Raw genomic sequence first — 17221 nt, forward strand, 5'->3', positions numbered from 1 at the left:
AAGCAAAAAAATAAGTAAAAAATTAAATGTGCTTTATTTCTATGTACATAGAAAAGACACAAGAAACGATTTTTCCTCATCTGAAACATTTCAACATTAGAAAAAAGGGTTGCCAGAGGGGATTTATAAAGGAGCAAGCACACGCAGCTGTGTTTCCCTTGATCTCACGTTTCTGATCAGGAAAAGGAAAAAAAAAAAAAAACAAGTATAGCTCTATAAAGCCTATAGAACATAGTGCATTTAAAAACACCAGGAGGATATGCAGTGTTCATGTGCTGCATTTGAGATCTTTTAATCTACTTCATGTTGCAAGACAGGTTCTGTTTAAGTGATATTTTTGATTGTGTGCATGTAGTACTAATCAGACCTGGGAATATTTAGTGATGCTCAACTCCAAAAGTCATTATGATTTAAGAGGGTAGATCGGGGAAGGGCTGACCACTTTATTAATTTGCACAACTTTTATTTGTAGAATTTAAAAGTGGAGACAAGCTATATTTTTCAGTCTGTTGTAAAAAAAAAAAAACATTATTATTGTAATCATTATTATTATTCAGATTCTGTTAACTCTACGTATATAAATCACTGATTGCTACTCTCCTAAAACTTTATTGTGGCTTTTGGTTGGGCGGCACCCTCAAGAGTTTCAGTGAGACCCATTTGACCAGCCCTTCTTAAACTTTCTAGAAGCGCCCCTGTTTAGAAGAAGGAACGGAGCTTTTCTGCACTTGCCCCGGCGAAAAAAGAGCTTCACCAGCAGAAATCCTGCCTGAATCCTGCATGCACTGACTCGTCTTAGAGCCAGATCACTCCTTTTCTCCCCCGTCGCTCTTTGTCCCCCTGTATGAATATGTGAATAAAGATATTTCCCCACCAGGAGCTGTCAGCGGCCGGGACAGCAAGCCATTTAATCTTCCTATGACAGGAGAGAGGGGCTGAGGTCTGTCCCCTGTAACCGACACACACACACACACACACACACACACACACACACACACACACACACACACGAACCCATGCACATAGAATGAGAGAGGGGGAGAGAGAGAGAAAGAGATAGAGAGCGACCCAACACCGCCTCTGCTGCCTCTCCTGTTACAGCTCGGCGATCGAGTTACGGCGAAAATGTTGCAGTAGCGCAGAAGAGAGAGAGAGAGTGTGTAAGAGAGAGAGAGAGAGAGAGAGACTGCAGCATCACCGGAGACCGGAGGCAGCAGCAGTCCCGAGCAGTGCAGGTGAGAGGGAGGGGAAAAAAAGAGCTGGAGGAGGAGGAGTGAGCGAGTGAGAGAGAGAATGCGGGACTCTTGGAAGAAATACGCATCTGCTCTCGGTCCACCACCGCTGCATGTTTGCTTCCATCTACCCATCCATCCCTAGGACGGAATACTCTAATATATGCCGAGTAACGGGGCAATCCCACCAAAATAGGGGGACACAACAGTTTTTCTTTTTCTTTTATTTTGGTGCGGGAAAGCGATTTGAAGAAACTCGCTCTCGTCCTCTTCTAACTTGCGTAAAGGAATCTGAGTGCTTGGCACGTTGCTCCACTGCGGGAAACGCGGAGGGTTCAGAAGGTAAGAGAGAGAGAGAAAAAAAAAAGACTCAGCAGAAGCGTCTTTTTTTTCGCAAGCAAAGCTTTGTGATAATTTTTGAACGTCTGTTTTCACCCCGAACTGATTGGTGTTTTTATAATAATAATAATAATAATAATCTTCTTTTTCTCGCTTCTTTTGTGTAGTGGTGCTGCATTGCAGTTTCTATCTGAAAAGCCTCTGTCCCGAGTGTGACTGGAATCAAAAGAACTTCCAAATGGGCATTATAAATTGATAAGAGCCTCTTCAGGATAGCTCCTATGGCTTAAAGGAGAATGTAAAGAGTGAAGCGGATTTAATCACAGGTTGATTAATAGAAAGCATGATGGACTTTTTTTTTCTTTTTTTCTTTCTTTTTTTTACATCCTTACGGCTTAAAGAAGGAAGTAAGAATGCAGAAATGTTTTTATAGAAGTTGAAAACCCACTACTGAGTGTAGGAGGAGAGAATTAAAAAAAAAGAAAAGGAAGAAAGGATCTGCTGAAGTGAACTACACTGAAGCTTTTTCCCGGACCCCAGGCGGCAGTCCGCAGAGAGCGATAGAGAAGGTAAGAAAGGATAAATCAGACACCCACGCTGTGAAGCTGCACCAGACCACAAAACACCAATAAACTAAGAGAGGAGCCCACAGCTGGGGAGTGAGGAGGAAGGAAGCAAAAAGGAGCCATGCCGAGCCTTGGTGCAGTGCACTCTGTGGTGTTGCTGCTGCAGCTGCTGACTCAGCTACCGGCTGCCGACTCAGCTCTCCGGTACCGGGTGGCGGAGGAGGGCCCGCCGGATGTGAGGATAGGCAGCGTGGCCGCCGACCTGGGTTTAACGGCGGGCACTGGCAGCGGAGACGTCACCTTTGCCCTGGAGAGTGGCGCAGAATTCTTCAAGATCGACAACGTGACAGGTGAGCTGACCACAGGCCCAAAGCGCATAGACCGAGAGAAGCTCCCACAGTGCCAGATGATCTTCGATGAGAATGAGTGCTTCTTGGACTTTGAGGTGTCAGTCATAGGACCGCTGCAGAGCTGGGTAGACCTCTTCGAAGGTCGAGTTGTCATCACAGACATCAATGACAACACGCCTTCCTTCCCCTCACCTGTCCTGCAGCTCTCAGTCGAGGAGAATCGCCCCATTGGGACTCTGTACCTGCTTCCCACAGCCACAGACAGGGACTTTGGGCAGAATGGCATTGACCGCTATGAACTTATCCAAGATAATGGAGCTGGGTCAAGTTCAACGAGGCGCACAGCAGGAGGAAACCCCATTACTAGAGTGGATGGACTAGACCGCAGGGGCAGAAATGGTGATAGTGGAGGAGGAGCAAGGAGCAGTGTGTTTGAGCTGCAAGTAGCAGACATACCAGATGGTGAGAAGCAGCCTCAGCTCATTGTGAAGGGCACATTGGATCGAGAGCAGAAGGACTCATATGAGCTTGTCCTCAAAGTTCGAGATGGAGGGAACCCACCACGTTCCTCCCAAGCTCTGCTCCGGGTTTCTATAACTGATGTGAATGACAACAGTCCACAATTTGAGAGGTCCACGTATGAAGCTGAGATGACTGAAAATGCTCCTCCAGGCACGCCTGTTCTCCAGGTCAGAGCCTCTGACTGGGACATCGGGGTAAACGGGCAGGTGGAGTACGTCTTTGGAGCTGCTACGGAAAATGTCAGGCGGCTCCTGCGGCTGGATGAGGCAACTGGTTGGTTGAGCGTTCTTCACAGGATTGACAGGGAAGAGGTGGCCCAGCTGAAGTTTACAGTGATGGCCAGGGACCGGGGTCAGCCGCCACGGACCGATCGCACCACAGTAGTTTTGGCCGTTCGGGATGAAAATGACAATGTTCCAGTTGTGGAGATCAGAAAGATCGGACGGATCCTTGTACGGGACGGGGCTGCGCTGGTGCCAGAGAACGTTCTGGTGGACACGCCTGTCGCTCTGGTTCAGGTGTCAGATCGAGACCAGGGAGAGAACGGGGCAGTGACCTGCACTGTGGTAGGAGATGTCCCATTCACTCTGAAACCAGCAGGCGAGACACTACTCCCACCCCCACCTGCAGATGAAGCCTTTGACAGGTAAGCTAAACTAAAGGTAACCCTTCAAAGTAACACTCTGGATCAATCAAGCATAACATTATGTCCATGACGGACAACCCGACCAAACAAATTGTGATGCTCTTTATATCGTGACTCCTTTGTTGCAGTACCTACATTGCTTTATTTATCTATTTGAGCTACAGTAACTTGTGTGCTTGATCGGCCAATATTCATTTATGAGCCTTTTGCTGGTTCACAACATTGTACAATGCAGAGCAAGTTGCTGATGCAGTTGTCTAGCGATCACAATTTTGCTCTAGTCAAGCTTGCAAAAATCCTTACACTTGTTCATTTTTCCTGCTTCTAACACATCTATTTTGAGAACACAAAGCTCACCCGTGGCCTAATCTATCCCAGCCACTTACAGGTGCCACAATAACGCTTTAACTTTTAGCAGAGGCTATGGCTGATTTGTGTATGTTGAATAGTTGCAAACAGATTTATAAAACCCACACTGGCTTTCAGTTATTAATTCCTTCACTGCATTTAATCAATAAGTCTGCAACTGATATTAAATCTTCTAGGAAGATGCTGAGATACCTCAAAGTACATGTGTCTGAAAATGTATACCTTTTGAGAGATATGAAGCTTCAAAAAAGTTCAAAATGATTGGTTTAAAATTAAGGAAGGATGTAGAAACTCTAATGAAAAATGAGAGATTACACTTATTGTAATTGTGGAAGTACCATATTGGATTTGCCAGCAAATGTTTTAAACAGGGTATAATAATTTGATATTATTACCAAAATGATCAACCGCTAGTTTGTACAAATTTCTCTGAGCAGTTGGTTCTACATCTAGTTTACTGTAATGTAATTGACCATCATTCTCACTATTGCTTATAAATTCAATAACCAGATAATAGATCCTGACTCAACCTTTTCCTAGAGAAGTATGCAACTTATATGAATTTAAAAGTGGAAATTTACATACATACAAGAACAGTATTGCGTTTGACATATAAACTTTAAACAATATCTGTTCTCCAGTTTTGCCATTTCCTCTCAGAGAAAGCAATATTTTTACACCCTTGTACCCTGCCCTCTGTTTTTTAAAGAGAGGTGCCTCAAGAACTGCATGGGAATTACAGCAATGTCACTCATCTGCTAATACTACAGAGTGGTTAGGCTGTCATCCTGTCTGTAAACTTTGGTTAGAAATATCTATGGAGGTGAAGGGATTTACATTTTTTAATGTCACTTTTGCTTCACAGACTCCAAATGTCAAAGCTCAGTCATTTGTGAGAACATTGCCTAAAGGCGTGAGGGTGAGAAGTCACGGTGCCTTTTGGGTTAATAACTGCCCTCAAACACTGTAAGACCTGTACAATGAGACTTGTGATTTTCAGTCCTGGGGTTTTCCTTCACTGAAGAAAATCACTAAAGCTCAGATCACGTGAGTGTTCTATCAAAATCAATAGGGTAATTTGGTTAAAATGTCACAGTCACAGATTTTTTTTTTTTTTACTAAGAATGTCTCAGGAGATCACAGCAATCATTCTTGGTCTTTGAAATGATTTTATGCTAAAGCAAAACAAATTATTAAATAATTTGCTTAAATCAATATTTTTTTGATTAAATGAAATAATTAACTGTAGTTTCTTAATTTATTAACATTTGTAGACAATTAGCAAGCAAAAACACCATTCAAAACATTATTATCACATTCTAGCAGTTAGAAATCTACTAACAAATATGTCAGAAGGCTTTTTTTAAATTAGTTGGACATGTTTGAATACATTATAACCCTGAGTTTAATTAAATCAAATTTAGCAAATATTTCACTACTTCATAATGTGTCACACACCATAAGAAAACACTTAACATCAAAAGAACAACCAAATGGTGAATGGCAGTGACCTTGTTTGACCACATTAAGGAACAAAACGGATATTGTTTCCATTTAAAGCAGCTTCTGTACTGATGATATCTTTTCTTTCATCTGTTTCCACAGAAACAAGAAAAAATATTTCTTACATACTTCAGCCTTGCTGGACTATGAGGCCACAAAAGAGTACAGTGTAACCATTGTGGCAGTAGATTCTGGCAGCCCCAGTCTATCCAGTAACAGTTCCTTGATGGTGCGGGTGGTAGACATCAATGATCACGCTCCAGTCTTTGCCCAGAGCAATGTGGAGGTCCACTTTGCTGAGAACAATGGACCTGGTGAAAGGGTGGTCACTGTAGTAGCCACAGATGCAGACAGTGGAAAAAATGCTGAAATTGCATATTCCTTGGATCCTGCCTCTAACGGACCTTTTTACATAGATGTAGATAATGGAGATATCCGAGCTACAGGGATTCTTGACCGTGAGCAAAGAGAGAGGTATGAGTTGCGAGTAATTGCAAAGGACAAAGGAACGCCCTCTCTGCAAGGCTCTGCAACCGTTGTTGTCCAAGTGACTGATCGCAATGACAACGCACCAAAGTTTGTTCAAGAAATCTTCACGTTCTATGTAAAGGAGAACCTGCTCGCCAACAGTCCAGTCGGCATGGTTACAGTGACCGATGCAGACGAAGGTGAGAACGCGGAGCTCAGCCTGTTCGTAGAGGTAGACGGGGCAGATGGAAAGATGGGGGACAAGGCGGAGGGAGAAGATAGCAGGAATGAGCGAGAAGAGTTATTCTCCATTGAGAACAACACCGGAACAATCTTTTCTGCTGCATCCTTTGATCGTGAAAAGCTTTCCACATACACCTTCCGTGTTCGGGCTGTGGATGGAGGGGAACCCCGCAAAACTGCCACTGCCACAGTCTCGCTTTTTGTGACAGATGAAAATGACAATGCGCCTTCGATTACGTCTCCCGCCAATGAGTCCTACACCCTCCTACCACCTGCCAGCAGTGCTCGCACCATTGTCAGGACTGTAACGGCCATAGACTCAGACACTGGACCAAACGCTGACCTTCGCTATGCATTAGTGGGGGGAAATCCATTCAGACTATTTGAGATTGGCCACACCAATGGAGTTATCACTCTAGCAGAGCCTCTGGAGCGGCGCCACAAAGGTCTTCATCGCCTGGTTGTACGAGTCAACGACAGTGGCATCCCTTCGCTTTGTGCCACCGCACTGGTTCACGTCTTCATCAATGAGAGCTTGGCAAATGCCACCCTGGTGGATGCACAGGTAATTTTTATGCTTCAGTATATGTTATTGCAAACAGATTTCTAAATACTTACCCATACATACAAGCTTTAAACAACTTGTAATATTCAGGAATTATTGGAGGTTTCTCTGTCATATTTATTTGTATACTGCTGAAGGGTGGTGATGATAGTTCCTGTGCAAATTATTTATTTGGTAACATTATTTACATGGTAACGTTACATCTCGCAGCCTACACAGTGTTGTGGTTTTCAACAAAAACTGGGCACATGATTCTGTGTATATTTGTTCAAGATTGAAAACACTTTTTCTTCTGGCAATCTGCTTTGTAGTTTAGATTGTTCCTGGAGCTTGTTCTTTATCCGGTATGTATTATTGTAATGGCTTTGTGGTTAAAATAACTGTTATGACTGAAGTGGTTCTTTTTTATGGTACATTGAGCTCAGAGCTGAGAGCTTTAGGTGTGGTTGTGTGTATATGCATGTGTCAGAGCAAGAGGGAGCGTGAGAGAGCATTAGGGTTAAGTCTTTAGGAGAAGCAAGAGGGAGGGAGATGAGTCTGCCCCAGTTTGGACTTGTAATAGAGCATGCTCAAGTATGTTTCAACATTTGAATAGAAGTTCAAGCTAAAGAAATGTCTCTTCTCTATATTCCTGCTTATTGATTAGGTTTTGAGGTCAGTAGCGTGTTAGATCCAGTTCTGAGCACAGCAGGGTCAATATTTGTTTAGCAAAACTAATTTTTTACTAAAATGGAAAAGGGATCTCTAAAAGTATTTTCCATCATTATTGCATGAGTCTGTGTGGTCTCCTTGAACAGAAGACTTTAACATAGAATTAGAACTGAATTGAAAGAGCCACCCCATCTGCAGAGGTAATTGACAAGACTCAGAGACATTACTGAGATACTAGAAATAACTAGAACATTATGTGTTCCAATTCAGCCTATGCCTTGCCGGTTTAAATCTTTCCTTCTGCTCCGCTCTCGCATTAATTGAATCTGCCTCCAATTATGGTTTAAAAATGTTCAATTAAGCTATAAATGCTGGCAGGTTATAATTACTAAAGCTTAATCTCTGGTGTGAAAAACAGGTAATTTGTATTGACTTATAATTAAATTGTCTCAATGGCCTTGTAGTTCCTTTGTTTGTTCTGAAACAAAACACTTGTGGTTTTGAGTTGCACTTAAGACTCGGTTTTGAACACATTTTGCTCGTATTTCCTACAAGTATACAAGGTCTTCATTTGCCAGGTATGTGCATGCAAAGACCTGACTTTAACTCTGTAGTAGCTTGGAGACATTTATGAGAAAGCTACATTTCAATGTAATTTGTGGGGGGGGGGTTTATGTGGCCACCACAAAGTAGAACATTATTGAAGAGGAAGTAAAACTAGAAAAAAATTGCTGTTCCTAGTGAAACAGCCGTAAGAATGCATATTTGCAGAATGATTGCTGCAGAGAACGCAAAACACAGCAGAACAAAGCAGAACAAAGCAGAACAAAGCATAAGAAATAGGGGAAAAAGCAGAATAAAGCTACAGTCATACATGGTAGAAGTCTTTTGCTAAAGAGTGAAATTCAGCCAAAGACATAGCATGAATTAGCAGAAGCATTATTTTGAATTCAACCTGAAATATTAGAAAATTTTAAAAGTAAAACATAGCAAAATAAATTTCATAGATTAGCAGAAGCATAAATTAGTATGCAAACTGAAATAAGTGAGTAGTGAAACATAGCAAAAAGCATAAATTAGCAGAAGCACAAATTAGTATAAAACATGAAATAGTTGAAAGAGTTGAGAAAGTAAAATATAGCAAAAAATTGCATGAATTAGCAGATGCAGAAATAAGTATAAAACCTGAACTAGTTTAAGAACTAGAAAGGTGAAACTTTGCAAAAAGCATAAATTAGCAGAAGCAGGAATTAGTATAAAACCTGAAATATTTGAAAAGAAAACACAACAAAAAAGCACAGATTACCACAAAAAGCAGAATATTTAGATATATGAATTGCTAAAATTGGTTAAAGTTTACAGAAGACCTTGGAAGACAGTAAAACCAGTAAAAGCAGAAGGCATATACAGAAAGGTAGACAAGCAGAATGCTGACACACAGATAGTAACAGAGCACAAGACAGAAATACATTGAAAGAATAGGAGAAGGTGTGACATGGCTGTACTCCAGTAGAGTTTGACAGAAAACATTTAGACTTGTAGCAATGATAGTAATAGTTCCTTAAAGTAAACATACATGGCTACATTTTAATGCATAAATAATTCTTGTACAGTGGAATGTGTATGAACATCATCATTTTGTTTGTCAAAAAGCATGGAAAGTTCAAAAATCATCAGTTACTATACAAGGTGGTGAGAATCCCACCTTGTATTTCAGTGGGGCAAATATTTGCACAAAAGGGCAATTATTTCAAAAAAGTACAATAGTGAATTTTAGCAAAAATCATAGCAGAAATCTCCAGAAGAAGCAGAACGTTTCGATATATGAATTAGCACAATTAGTTGAAGATAGCAGAAGTAGTTAATGACCGAAAAATGTGAGCAGAATCAGTGAGAATGCATTGGATGCATTCTCAGTGATAATACTTAGTTTTATTTTTTTAATTATTACTGAGTCTAAAAAGGGTGGCACACCTTTGTATTTAGCCTCTGTAATCTGATAACCTGAGATATAATTAAGTGCTTCCAACTTCCCACAGAAGTCGACCTGTCTGTGTATTAATCCCAGCATAAATCCAGCTGTTCCAGGAAGGGCTTAGAGGTTTGTATGGAGCGCGACCACAAAACACAGCCGACCAGGATAAAGTTGTGGAGGTTTAATGCAGGGTTCGGTTATTAAGCAGCATTCCCATCTTTGATTATTTTTAAGGAGTATCGTTCAATTCATCAGCTTGATATAGAAAAGGTGTTGCACAGGTACGACCCTTCCAGAACATGGCTTTCCACCGCAACTGGAGGAGAGCATTTTTCTGAGAGATAACCAAGAAGCCGTTGGTTACTAAATGACTTGTGGCAGAGCAGTTATTAGTTCTGCACTCCACAAATCTGACCTTAATAGAAGAGTGACGACAACAACACAGTTGCTGAAAGAAAGGCATCAAAGTCCCACAGGTAGTTTGCCACAAGACAAAGACGCTAGACGAAGCTCTCATTAGTTTTGGAAATCCGGTCAAAGAGTCATTTTATTTAAAGAGACAGTATTATGTAAAATCCTCTTTTTGAGCCTCACGTCATGTTACGGTATTATTCCCATCAAAAACAATACCTAGTGTTGATTTTTTTATTTTTTTTTTTTCATGCCTACTTGAGAAATCCTTTGATCCTCTGTGGCACCCATTAAGCTCCGCAAAACACTTAGTGGAAGTGAGCAACACCTTTGACAAAGCTCCTCCCGAGAGCTGCAGCTTCTAATCTTCCAAGCTTCCGCCTCACAGTGCACCCCACCCCTGCAACTTCCTCACTCAGTTCCTGCAGACTATCCAGCAACAACTTGCAAATACCTGGTGGATCTGCACATCTGCTGAGCTCATCCTGGGCTGCTTCTTCTTGGTAAAAACATTGTTAAAGTGTTGATAGAGGAGCCATGCCATGATGACGTCTTGAAGGCAGAGTGTCAGATAGAGCAGGAGTTTCTTAAGACAATTTCAAGACATTGAATTACAAAGTCAAATTTCTTGTAAGTAATATTTTATATATACAGTATTTTTTTTATAAATAATAAAGGTATCATAGTTTATATATATATATATATATATATATATATATATATATATATATATATATATATATATATATATATATATATATATCATACTCTCCCTTTAAGAACACACAAAAAAAAAACAATTAAAATGTTTGTATCATAGAATGTGGACACATGTTGGAAGTTGCTGGTTGACTTATTTTATGCCCTGAGGTTCTCCCAAAGGCAGCAAAGATTACAATCTCCAGGAACTCACTCATTCAGTAAAAATCTGTTTGCTTCTTACACCTTGTAGGGTTTGCCAACTGTCACAAAGCGAAACAGCTAAAACCGCTTTCTGAGATTTATGAGGAACTATGATCCTTATTTTGAATGAGGCTACGTTTCACTTAAGAGTCTTTCAGTGAGAGCCTTTCAGATTCTTTCAAAGAAAGAGAAGCAAGTTAGTACAGATAGCAGTTGTAACATTTCATCACACTGGTTATTAGGAAGAGCACCTCATGCGTGTGACACTGAAAAGTAGAAAAAAGAAAAATCAAGGATGTGAGGATTAGAAGAGAATACTTAGTAAGAGGTAGAATTATCTGCAGCGTGCCTAAATGGCTGCGGCTATTAAATCAAACAATAGGGTGTAATATGGCTAAGCTGGTCTGAAAGCTGCCATTGAGTACAACATGCACAGTTTAGTTTGATTGTAGGGAGGAACTTTGTGGCGTAATTGAGTAGAAGTCATTTAAGACAGAATACCTCCATCTCATAATGAAGTCAAACTGGGTGGTGGACGGATGCCAGATGCAATTAGGGAACGAAAACGGCTGCTACCGCTGCACCACGGCAGCAGAAAATTACTCTGCTCTTTTCTATCTAACCGTACTGGGTGAACCACATGTTTGGTAATTATCTGTAATATTATGCTGAAGGCTTTGAGCTCGAGAAAGTGGAAATTGACATTCTGGACCTTGTGTGTCATTGTTGTCATTTGAATACCTTTGAGGAACTCTGCCTATCAGAGCCGGGCTGCATGGCTAAGGTGATTGGTGCTTTTCTATTTGTATTCAGGGATCCTGTGCAATTTGGAAAAGTCTGAAATTTCATTTACAAGTTTACATGTCTGGATAAGCATGGTAGAGAAAACAGAGTTGGGGATCGTATCAGTATCTCCACTTTTTGTTTCCTGCTTCATAATCTAAATCCACTCATCGAATTTTGCACTCATCTATCTATCTATCTATCTATCTATCTATCTATCTATCTATCTATCTATCTATCTATCTATCTATCTATCTATCCATCAAAACCATGCCCTCTGAGGAAATATGAGGTATATTCACTTTTGAACTTTTGTATTTATCCTTTATACAAATATTGGCAAAAATGAACTGGGAATGGCGGAATATGGAGTCTCCGAACATACAGAATTTTGACATAGAAATGTGTAGAAAATCTGTGTATTTGTTCTTGGATTAGAGTCTCTGTCATAAGCTTTTTTCTACGTGTTTGATTAACTCCTCCTGTGTTGCGTTCAAACAACTGCTCTTTGTTGTTTGAAAGAGAGAGAAGCACTGCATCAGTCATACTTCCAGCATCTGTGGTAACATATCAATGACCTAGTCCTTGGAGAGTGGAGCAGAGAGACAGCCATGCTAAGTCCAGCGACAAGAAAGCACACACAGCAGAATCAAAGAATCCACTGGGATTTCAGAACGCATCAGAAGCCCTGGAAACATATGGTTCCAAGGCTGCACCTATAGACACATAGAAGTTGTCTGAACTTGGCAGTTGATGTTGGACTGCATTTTTTGCACACTGTCACACATGCAGGAGTTTACTCACACGCATGTACCCTCCAACACTGGTTATGCTTTATTTATGTCTGCACACTCAACTTGCTCTGAACTGTCACATAGTGTGTGTGCGGAAAAAAAATAAATAAATAAAGCGACGCATACCCAGCAGAATGAGAATGGATAGGAATACTGCAGGCACCACGAGGAGCAGAGGGGTTGTGATGGGAGGAGCAGAGCTTGGCAGAGAAGCACCTCTGCAGTGGAAGCAGAACAATGGACTAAAACAAACACAACTCACTAACAATTTAACTTAATTCACAGATGGATGGGGCTGGAACAATGAACGTAACACAGTGTCACTCTTAGCTCGGGGGGGAACAAGAGGAAGAGAGGGCAATAATGTAGCTCCTCTGTGTTTGTCTCAGATAATCTAATAAGCCAGTTCCACAGCGCAGGCATATAAGCAAATTCTCTGCTGTATTACTAATACTGCAGCTTGTGCAGAAGTTATTTTACTTGGCCACTTCAAAGCACGATGCCTCAGTCACTCTCCTGTATGTTCCCGCAAGCCTTATTACCACCAGTCTTATTTGCAGCAGGGATTATAAGTCTGTCATTCCTCACCTATCCAGGCCACAGTCTTTGTCGTTTGAGCTCCCCGACAAGGTGCAGGCTGCGGAATGAGTCGTCTCGCTAACGGACAGCTTACACTTGGTGTGTATTTATATAGACCATGCACAGGCATCGCTGTCTGAGTTCGTGTTTGGGTATATGTACATAATGACTCCTACGAACACATTTTTCACACGTTATCTTCTGAAATAAAACTGTACAGCCTTGATTTCTCCTGTTGAGAAGCACACAATAGTGTTTAATGAGTGTGTTTGTATTTCAGCATAACCAACATTGTTTTAATGATCCTTTTACAAATGTACAAGCTTGTCTTTGTGAGCATATTCTTTTATTTTTGACTGGAGGACCTTTTCATTGGCCTATCTTCTTAAAACCATAATGATCAAAGCGCTGTTCTTATCGAGTTTACCATCATTTTTAGGGTTAATGTCTGGATTAGGTTAAGCCAAAAGATATGGTTTGTTATTTTCTGCAGGAGTGGGGTTTGGTTATGTTCTGGATATTCAAAAATAGTGTTGCTCAAATGAGAGGACATCGATATTAAAGTATCTGCATAATGATTTCCTCAACTTTCTTATTCTTCCGAATGTTTGTTTTATCAAGGAAATCACAATACTATGTAATGAGTGCATTTTTGTTTTAGTATAACCCACAAACTCTGGAGCAATTTAAATTCCTTTTGACTACATATTTTTTTAATTGACTTTTAGCACATATTGACCCAAATGGTTGTATTTGTATTTTTATGTCCTTTTACCCCACTAGCAGTCTTTGTTATTTTAACAGCCTTTTACATTCTTTTTTCTGTCTTATGTTTGGTTTTTATTTTTTTATTTTTTTTTTGTCTTTTATGCCTTTAAAAGAAAATGCTTTTTTTCTTTTAAAGCATTTTACACAGCCTATGGCGTTGGAAAACAAAAGATATTCACCTTGAATTTCCTCTAATGAACCCGACGACCAATAGGTCTTTTCTGGTGCTGACTCAAATGTAGTTTTCGGGTTGTGGGTTATTGGTTAATACTGGTGCGAGGTCTGAGTTGAGGCTTAGAAAAGGAGCAGCTGCTTTGCTTGACAATGTATTAGCCTCCCTTTCATCTTTCTTCTGTTTTTCCTCTTCTTTGTTACTTTTAAAGCAGGGGTGCCCAAGTCCAGTCCGGCAGCCCACAAAAGCTCCTATCCTGCAACTCACAGGTGCATTCTTTTTCCAACACAGTGAAATCAAATGAATAGCTTGTTACCAGGCCTCTGCAGAACTGAATGACATGGTGATGAGGAAATCAAGCCATTTGATTCTGATGTGTTGGAGCAGAGATGCATCTGAATGTCTGAATGTTGGCAGATAGAAGCTCTCGAGGACTGGACTTGGGCACCCCAGCTTTAAAATGTCAAAACATCAGAGTAAGTTTGATCTCAAAAAGGTAATGGTAGCAAAAACAAAAGCACTTTTAAAATAATTTAAATTTGTTAAGAGAAAAACGGTATATAAACCAATTTGGTCATCTGTCAAAAAGTAAAAGATCCATAAATATTATAACTAATCGTGCCACCAATATCAGCTGCTTTAAAGAATTTGTGAAAACTTTCAATGAGTTCCTCACATTGCTTGTGCAGAAATGTTGACCCTCTCTTCTTTGTAGAATTGTTTTTACTTTGGCTACATTGGAGAGTTTAGAAGCATGAATGATCGGTTTAAGGTTAGCACCATTTTATTTATTAATGTAATAATTTAATTCATATTTTTATGATTATTTTTATTTTTACCTTTTCATTAATTGACATGCTTGTGTATTTTATGGCGTAGCCCAAATATTCTAGAGCTTATGGTTACAAACAGATGTCTACATGTTGTTTGGGATTTTCTGGTTGGGTGCAGAATTAAGATGGGTGAATTGAACCAGGTTAGTTTTGGATAACTTTCTTTTTTTCCCTATCAGAAATTAAAGAATTGTTTAAAAACAATTTTTTGTGTTCACTCAGCTTATCTTTATCTGATTTAAAGAACAAAATTGGTGATCATTTTAGTTTGACAAAAAAGCAAAAACAGAAGAAAAAACCTTTCACAGTGGAATATATTCAGATAATGGCTAATAAGTTAGACAAGTCAAACAGTCATGTTACTAAAATGAATGGAATCACTACAATGTACCCATCAGAAGTGTGTGTGTGTATGTGCGCGTGTGCGTGTGTGTGTGTGTGTGTGTGTGCGTGTGTGTGTGTGTGTGTGTGTGTGTGCTATCTCAAACAAACACACTGAATATGTTCTTGTTATAGATATTGAAATGGATTTACAACAAAAAAGCTGTTAGCTTACAAAGCAAACCGAAGACCCTGAGAAGGCCCAAAGAGAAAAGAGCTTAAAAATCATTACATAGAGCATTACATGTTTTAAACATCCTCCTTTTACTCCATCCATTGAATTCTCGATGCAAAAATTGTGAAAACAAATCCTTAACCAATCCACGCCTACACTATCGCTTACAAAAGGGATATTGTTTATTGATGAGACAGTAGATGTGTTTGTGCCTCAGGATGAAGTCATAGTCTGCCTCTTGCCTTCATTTTCACAGTTATTGACTGTTTTTGCTTATTTAGCTTCTCTAGCTGCTCCCGACCTCAGGATCTAAAGTTTCCTCTGATTTTTCTCAAATATGATTTAATGCGGTCTAATCCAATACATTCCTCATACTTGCTGTGGATGTGATATGATAAATTTGCAGAATTACAGGAGCAACCTGAAATGCTGCAATTCGAAGGCAAGAGCAATTACATATTTAGTGACACTCTATGTTTCTGGGAATAACTGAGAAGCTCCCACACTAAACAGAATGATAAGTTTAATTACGATGAAGATGCTGTTTGATGTATCTCTGTGGCTCACACCAACTGTGCCAGCTCTTCAGAACGATATTCTGGGATTTTCTTTTCTTTTGCTTTTATAAATATGCAGTTTGTTTAATCTTGTTTATCTTATTTTTCTTTCTGTTCCAAGGTGGCCCGTAGCCTGATGGCCCCACTGTCTTTAGACATTGCCGGGGACCCAGACAGTGAACGTACATTGGGAAAACAGCGCCTCAGCGTTGCCATTGGGGTCCTAGCGGGAGCAGCGGCAGTTATCTTGGTGATTCTTCTTGTGGTCACAGCCAGGCAGTGTGGCACGCAGGGCAAGAATGGCTACGAGGCCGGAAAGAAGGAGCCAGAGGAAGACTTCTTCAGTCCGACGGGGGCTCAACCGCAAGTCAGCCGAGGCAGTGGATCCGACCGTGGTCGCAAACCGCGGCGAGATAAACGTGGCGGAGGCGGCGGAGGCACAACTGGAGGTGGAGGGAAATCGGACAGATCTCTATACAGCGGCATCGTCACAGTCAACGGCCTGCGTCGTCACGTCAACGATGATGATGAGGAGGAACTGAGCAGTGCTAGTGAGCGCCTAGCAGCCCGCTACTGCGCTGTGGATGGTGATCCTGGCAGCCCTCGAATGGGCGGTGGGAGAAGACACCAGTCAAGCCCCGATCTGGCTAGGCACTACAAGTCCAGCTCACCTCTCCCTGCAGTGAATCTCCAGCCTCACTCGCCCCCGGCAGAGGGAAAGAAGCACCAGGCGGTCCAGGAGCTGCCTCCCTCCAACACCTTCGTGGGCAGCGGTGGGTGTGTGGGGAGTGCCGGCTCCAGTAGCAGCAGTACCGGAGGAAGTGGCAACGCAGATGCCATGTCCCTGGGATCGGACCAGTGTTCAGATTACAGCTGCCAGGCTGCAAACAAGTACAGCAAACAGGTAGGACCTCTGGAGTGGGATGGTGTGGATTCCCAATGGCACTTTGAGTCTCTTCCCTCAGTTGGCAGTGCCCTGGAAAATAATTTTTTTTACAGTTCAGTACATTACAACCACATATTATAATGTTTATCATTGAAATTTATTCTATACATTAACACAAAGTAGTGCATAATTGTGAACTGGAACAATTTTATATTTTTTTACATAAAGTCATAAAAAGTGTGGTATACTTTTACCACACTTTGTGTAGATGTAAGCCAAAAAATTATGGCTCTTAGACTTCTGCTCTAAATATTGCTTTTCTTGACCAGCCTATTATTTTAGGTGAACAGCCATGTCTTGTTCTGGCCCTAGTAATGAAAAGCATCCCCATAGCATGATCCTGCCACCACCATGTTTTATTGAGTGTGTGTGTGTGTGTGTGTGGGTGTGTGTGTGTGTGTGTGTGTGTGTGTGTGTGTGTGTGTGTTTTTTTTTTTTTTTTTTTTTTTTGTTCAAGTTGAATTTACATTTTGTTTGGAAAAAAGCTGGT

At 40.8% G+C, this 17221-nt stretch overlaps 1 protein-coding gene across 2 annotated transcripts in view; it reads left to right on the forward strand.

Annotated features, from left to right (window-relative positions):
• Positions 1-1081: 1081 nt before the first annotated feature.
• Positions 1082-17221, forward strand: part of pcdh7a (protocadherin 7a) — a 68068-nt gene continuing 51928 nt past the window's right edge. Inside the window, exons 1-4 of one of the 2 annotated variants that reach the window (XM_015044348.1) lie at positions 1082-1574; positions 1739-3655; positions 5630-6803; positions 15907-16689. In XM_015044348.1, coding sequence (XP_014899834.1) covers positions 2259-3655; positions 5630-6803; positions 15907-16689 — 3354 coding nt within the window. In that variant the 5' untranslated portion in view covers positions 1082-1574; positions 1739-2258. Of the gene's footprint in view, positions 3656-5629; positions 6804-15906; positions 16690-17221 lie in introns of both variants that reach the window. The other variant, XM_015044349.1, reaches the window with a different exon arrangement.

This window comes from Poecilia latipinna, unplaced genomic scaffold (assembly GCF_001443285.1).
Source record: "Poecilia latipinna isolate Pla-1442-1.1 unplaced genomic scaffold, P_latipinna-1.0 Scaffold672, whole genome shotgun sequence".
NCBI classification, from domain to species: Eukaryota; Metazoa; Chordata; class Actinopteri; order Cyprinodontiformes; family Poeciliidae; genus Poecilia; species Poecilia latipinna.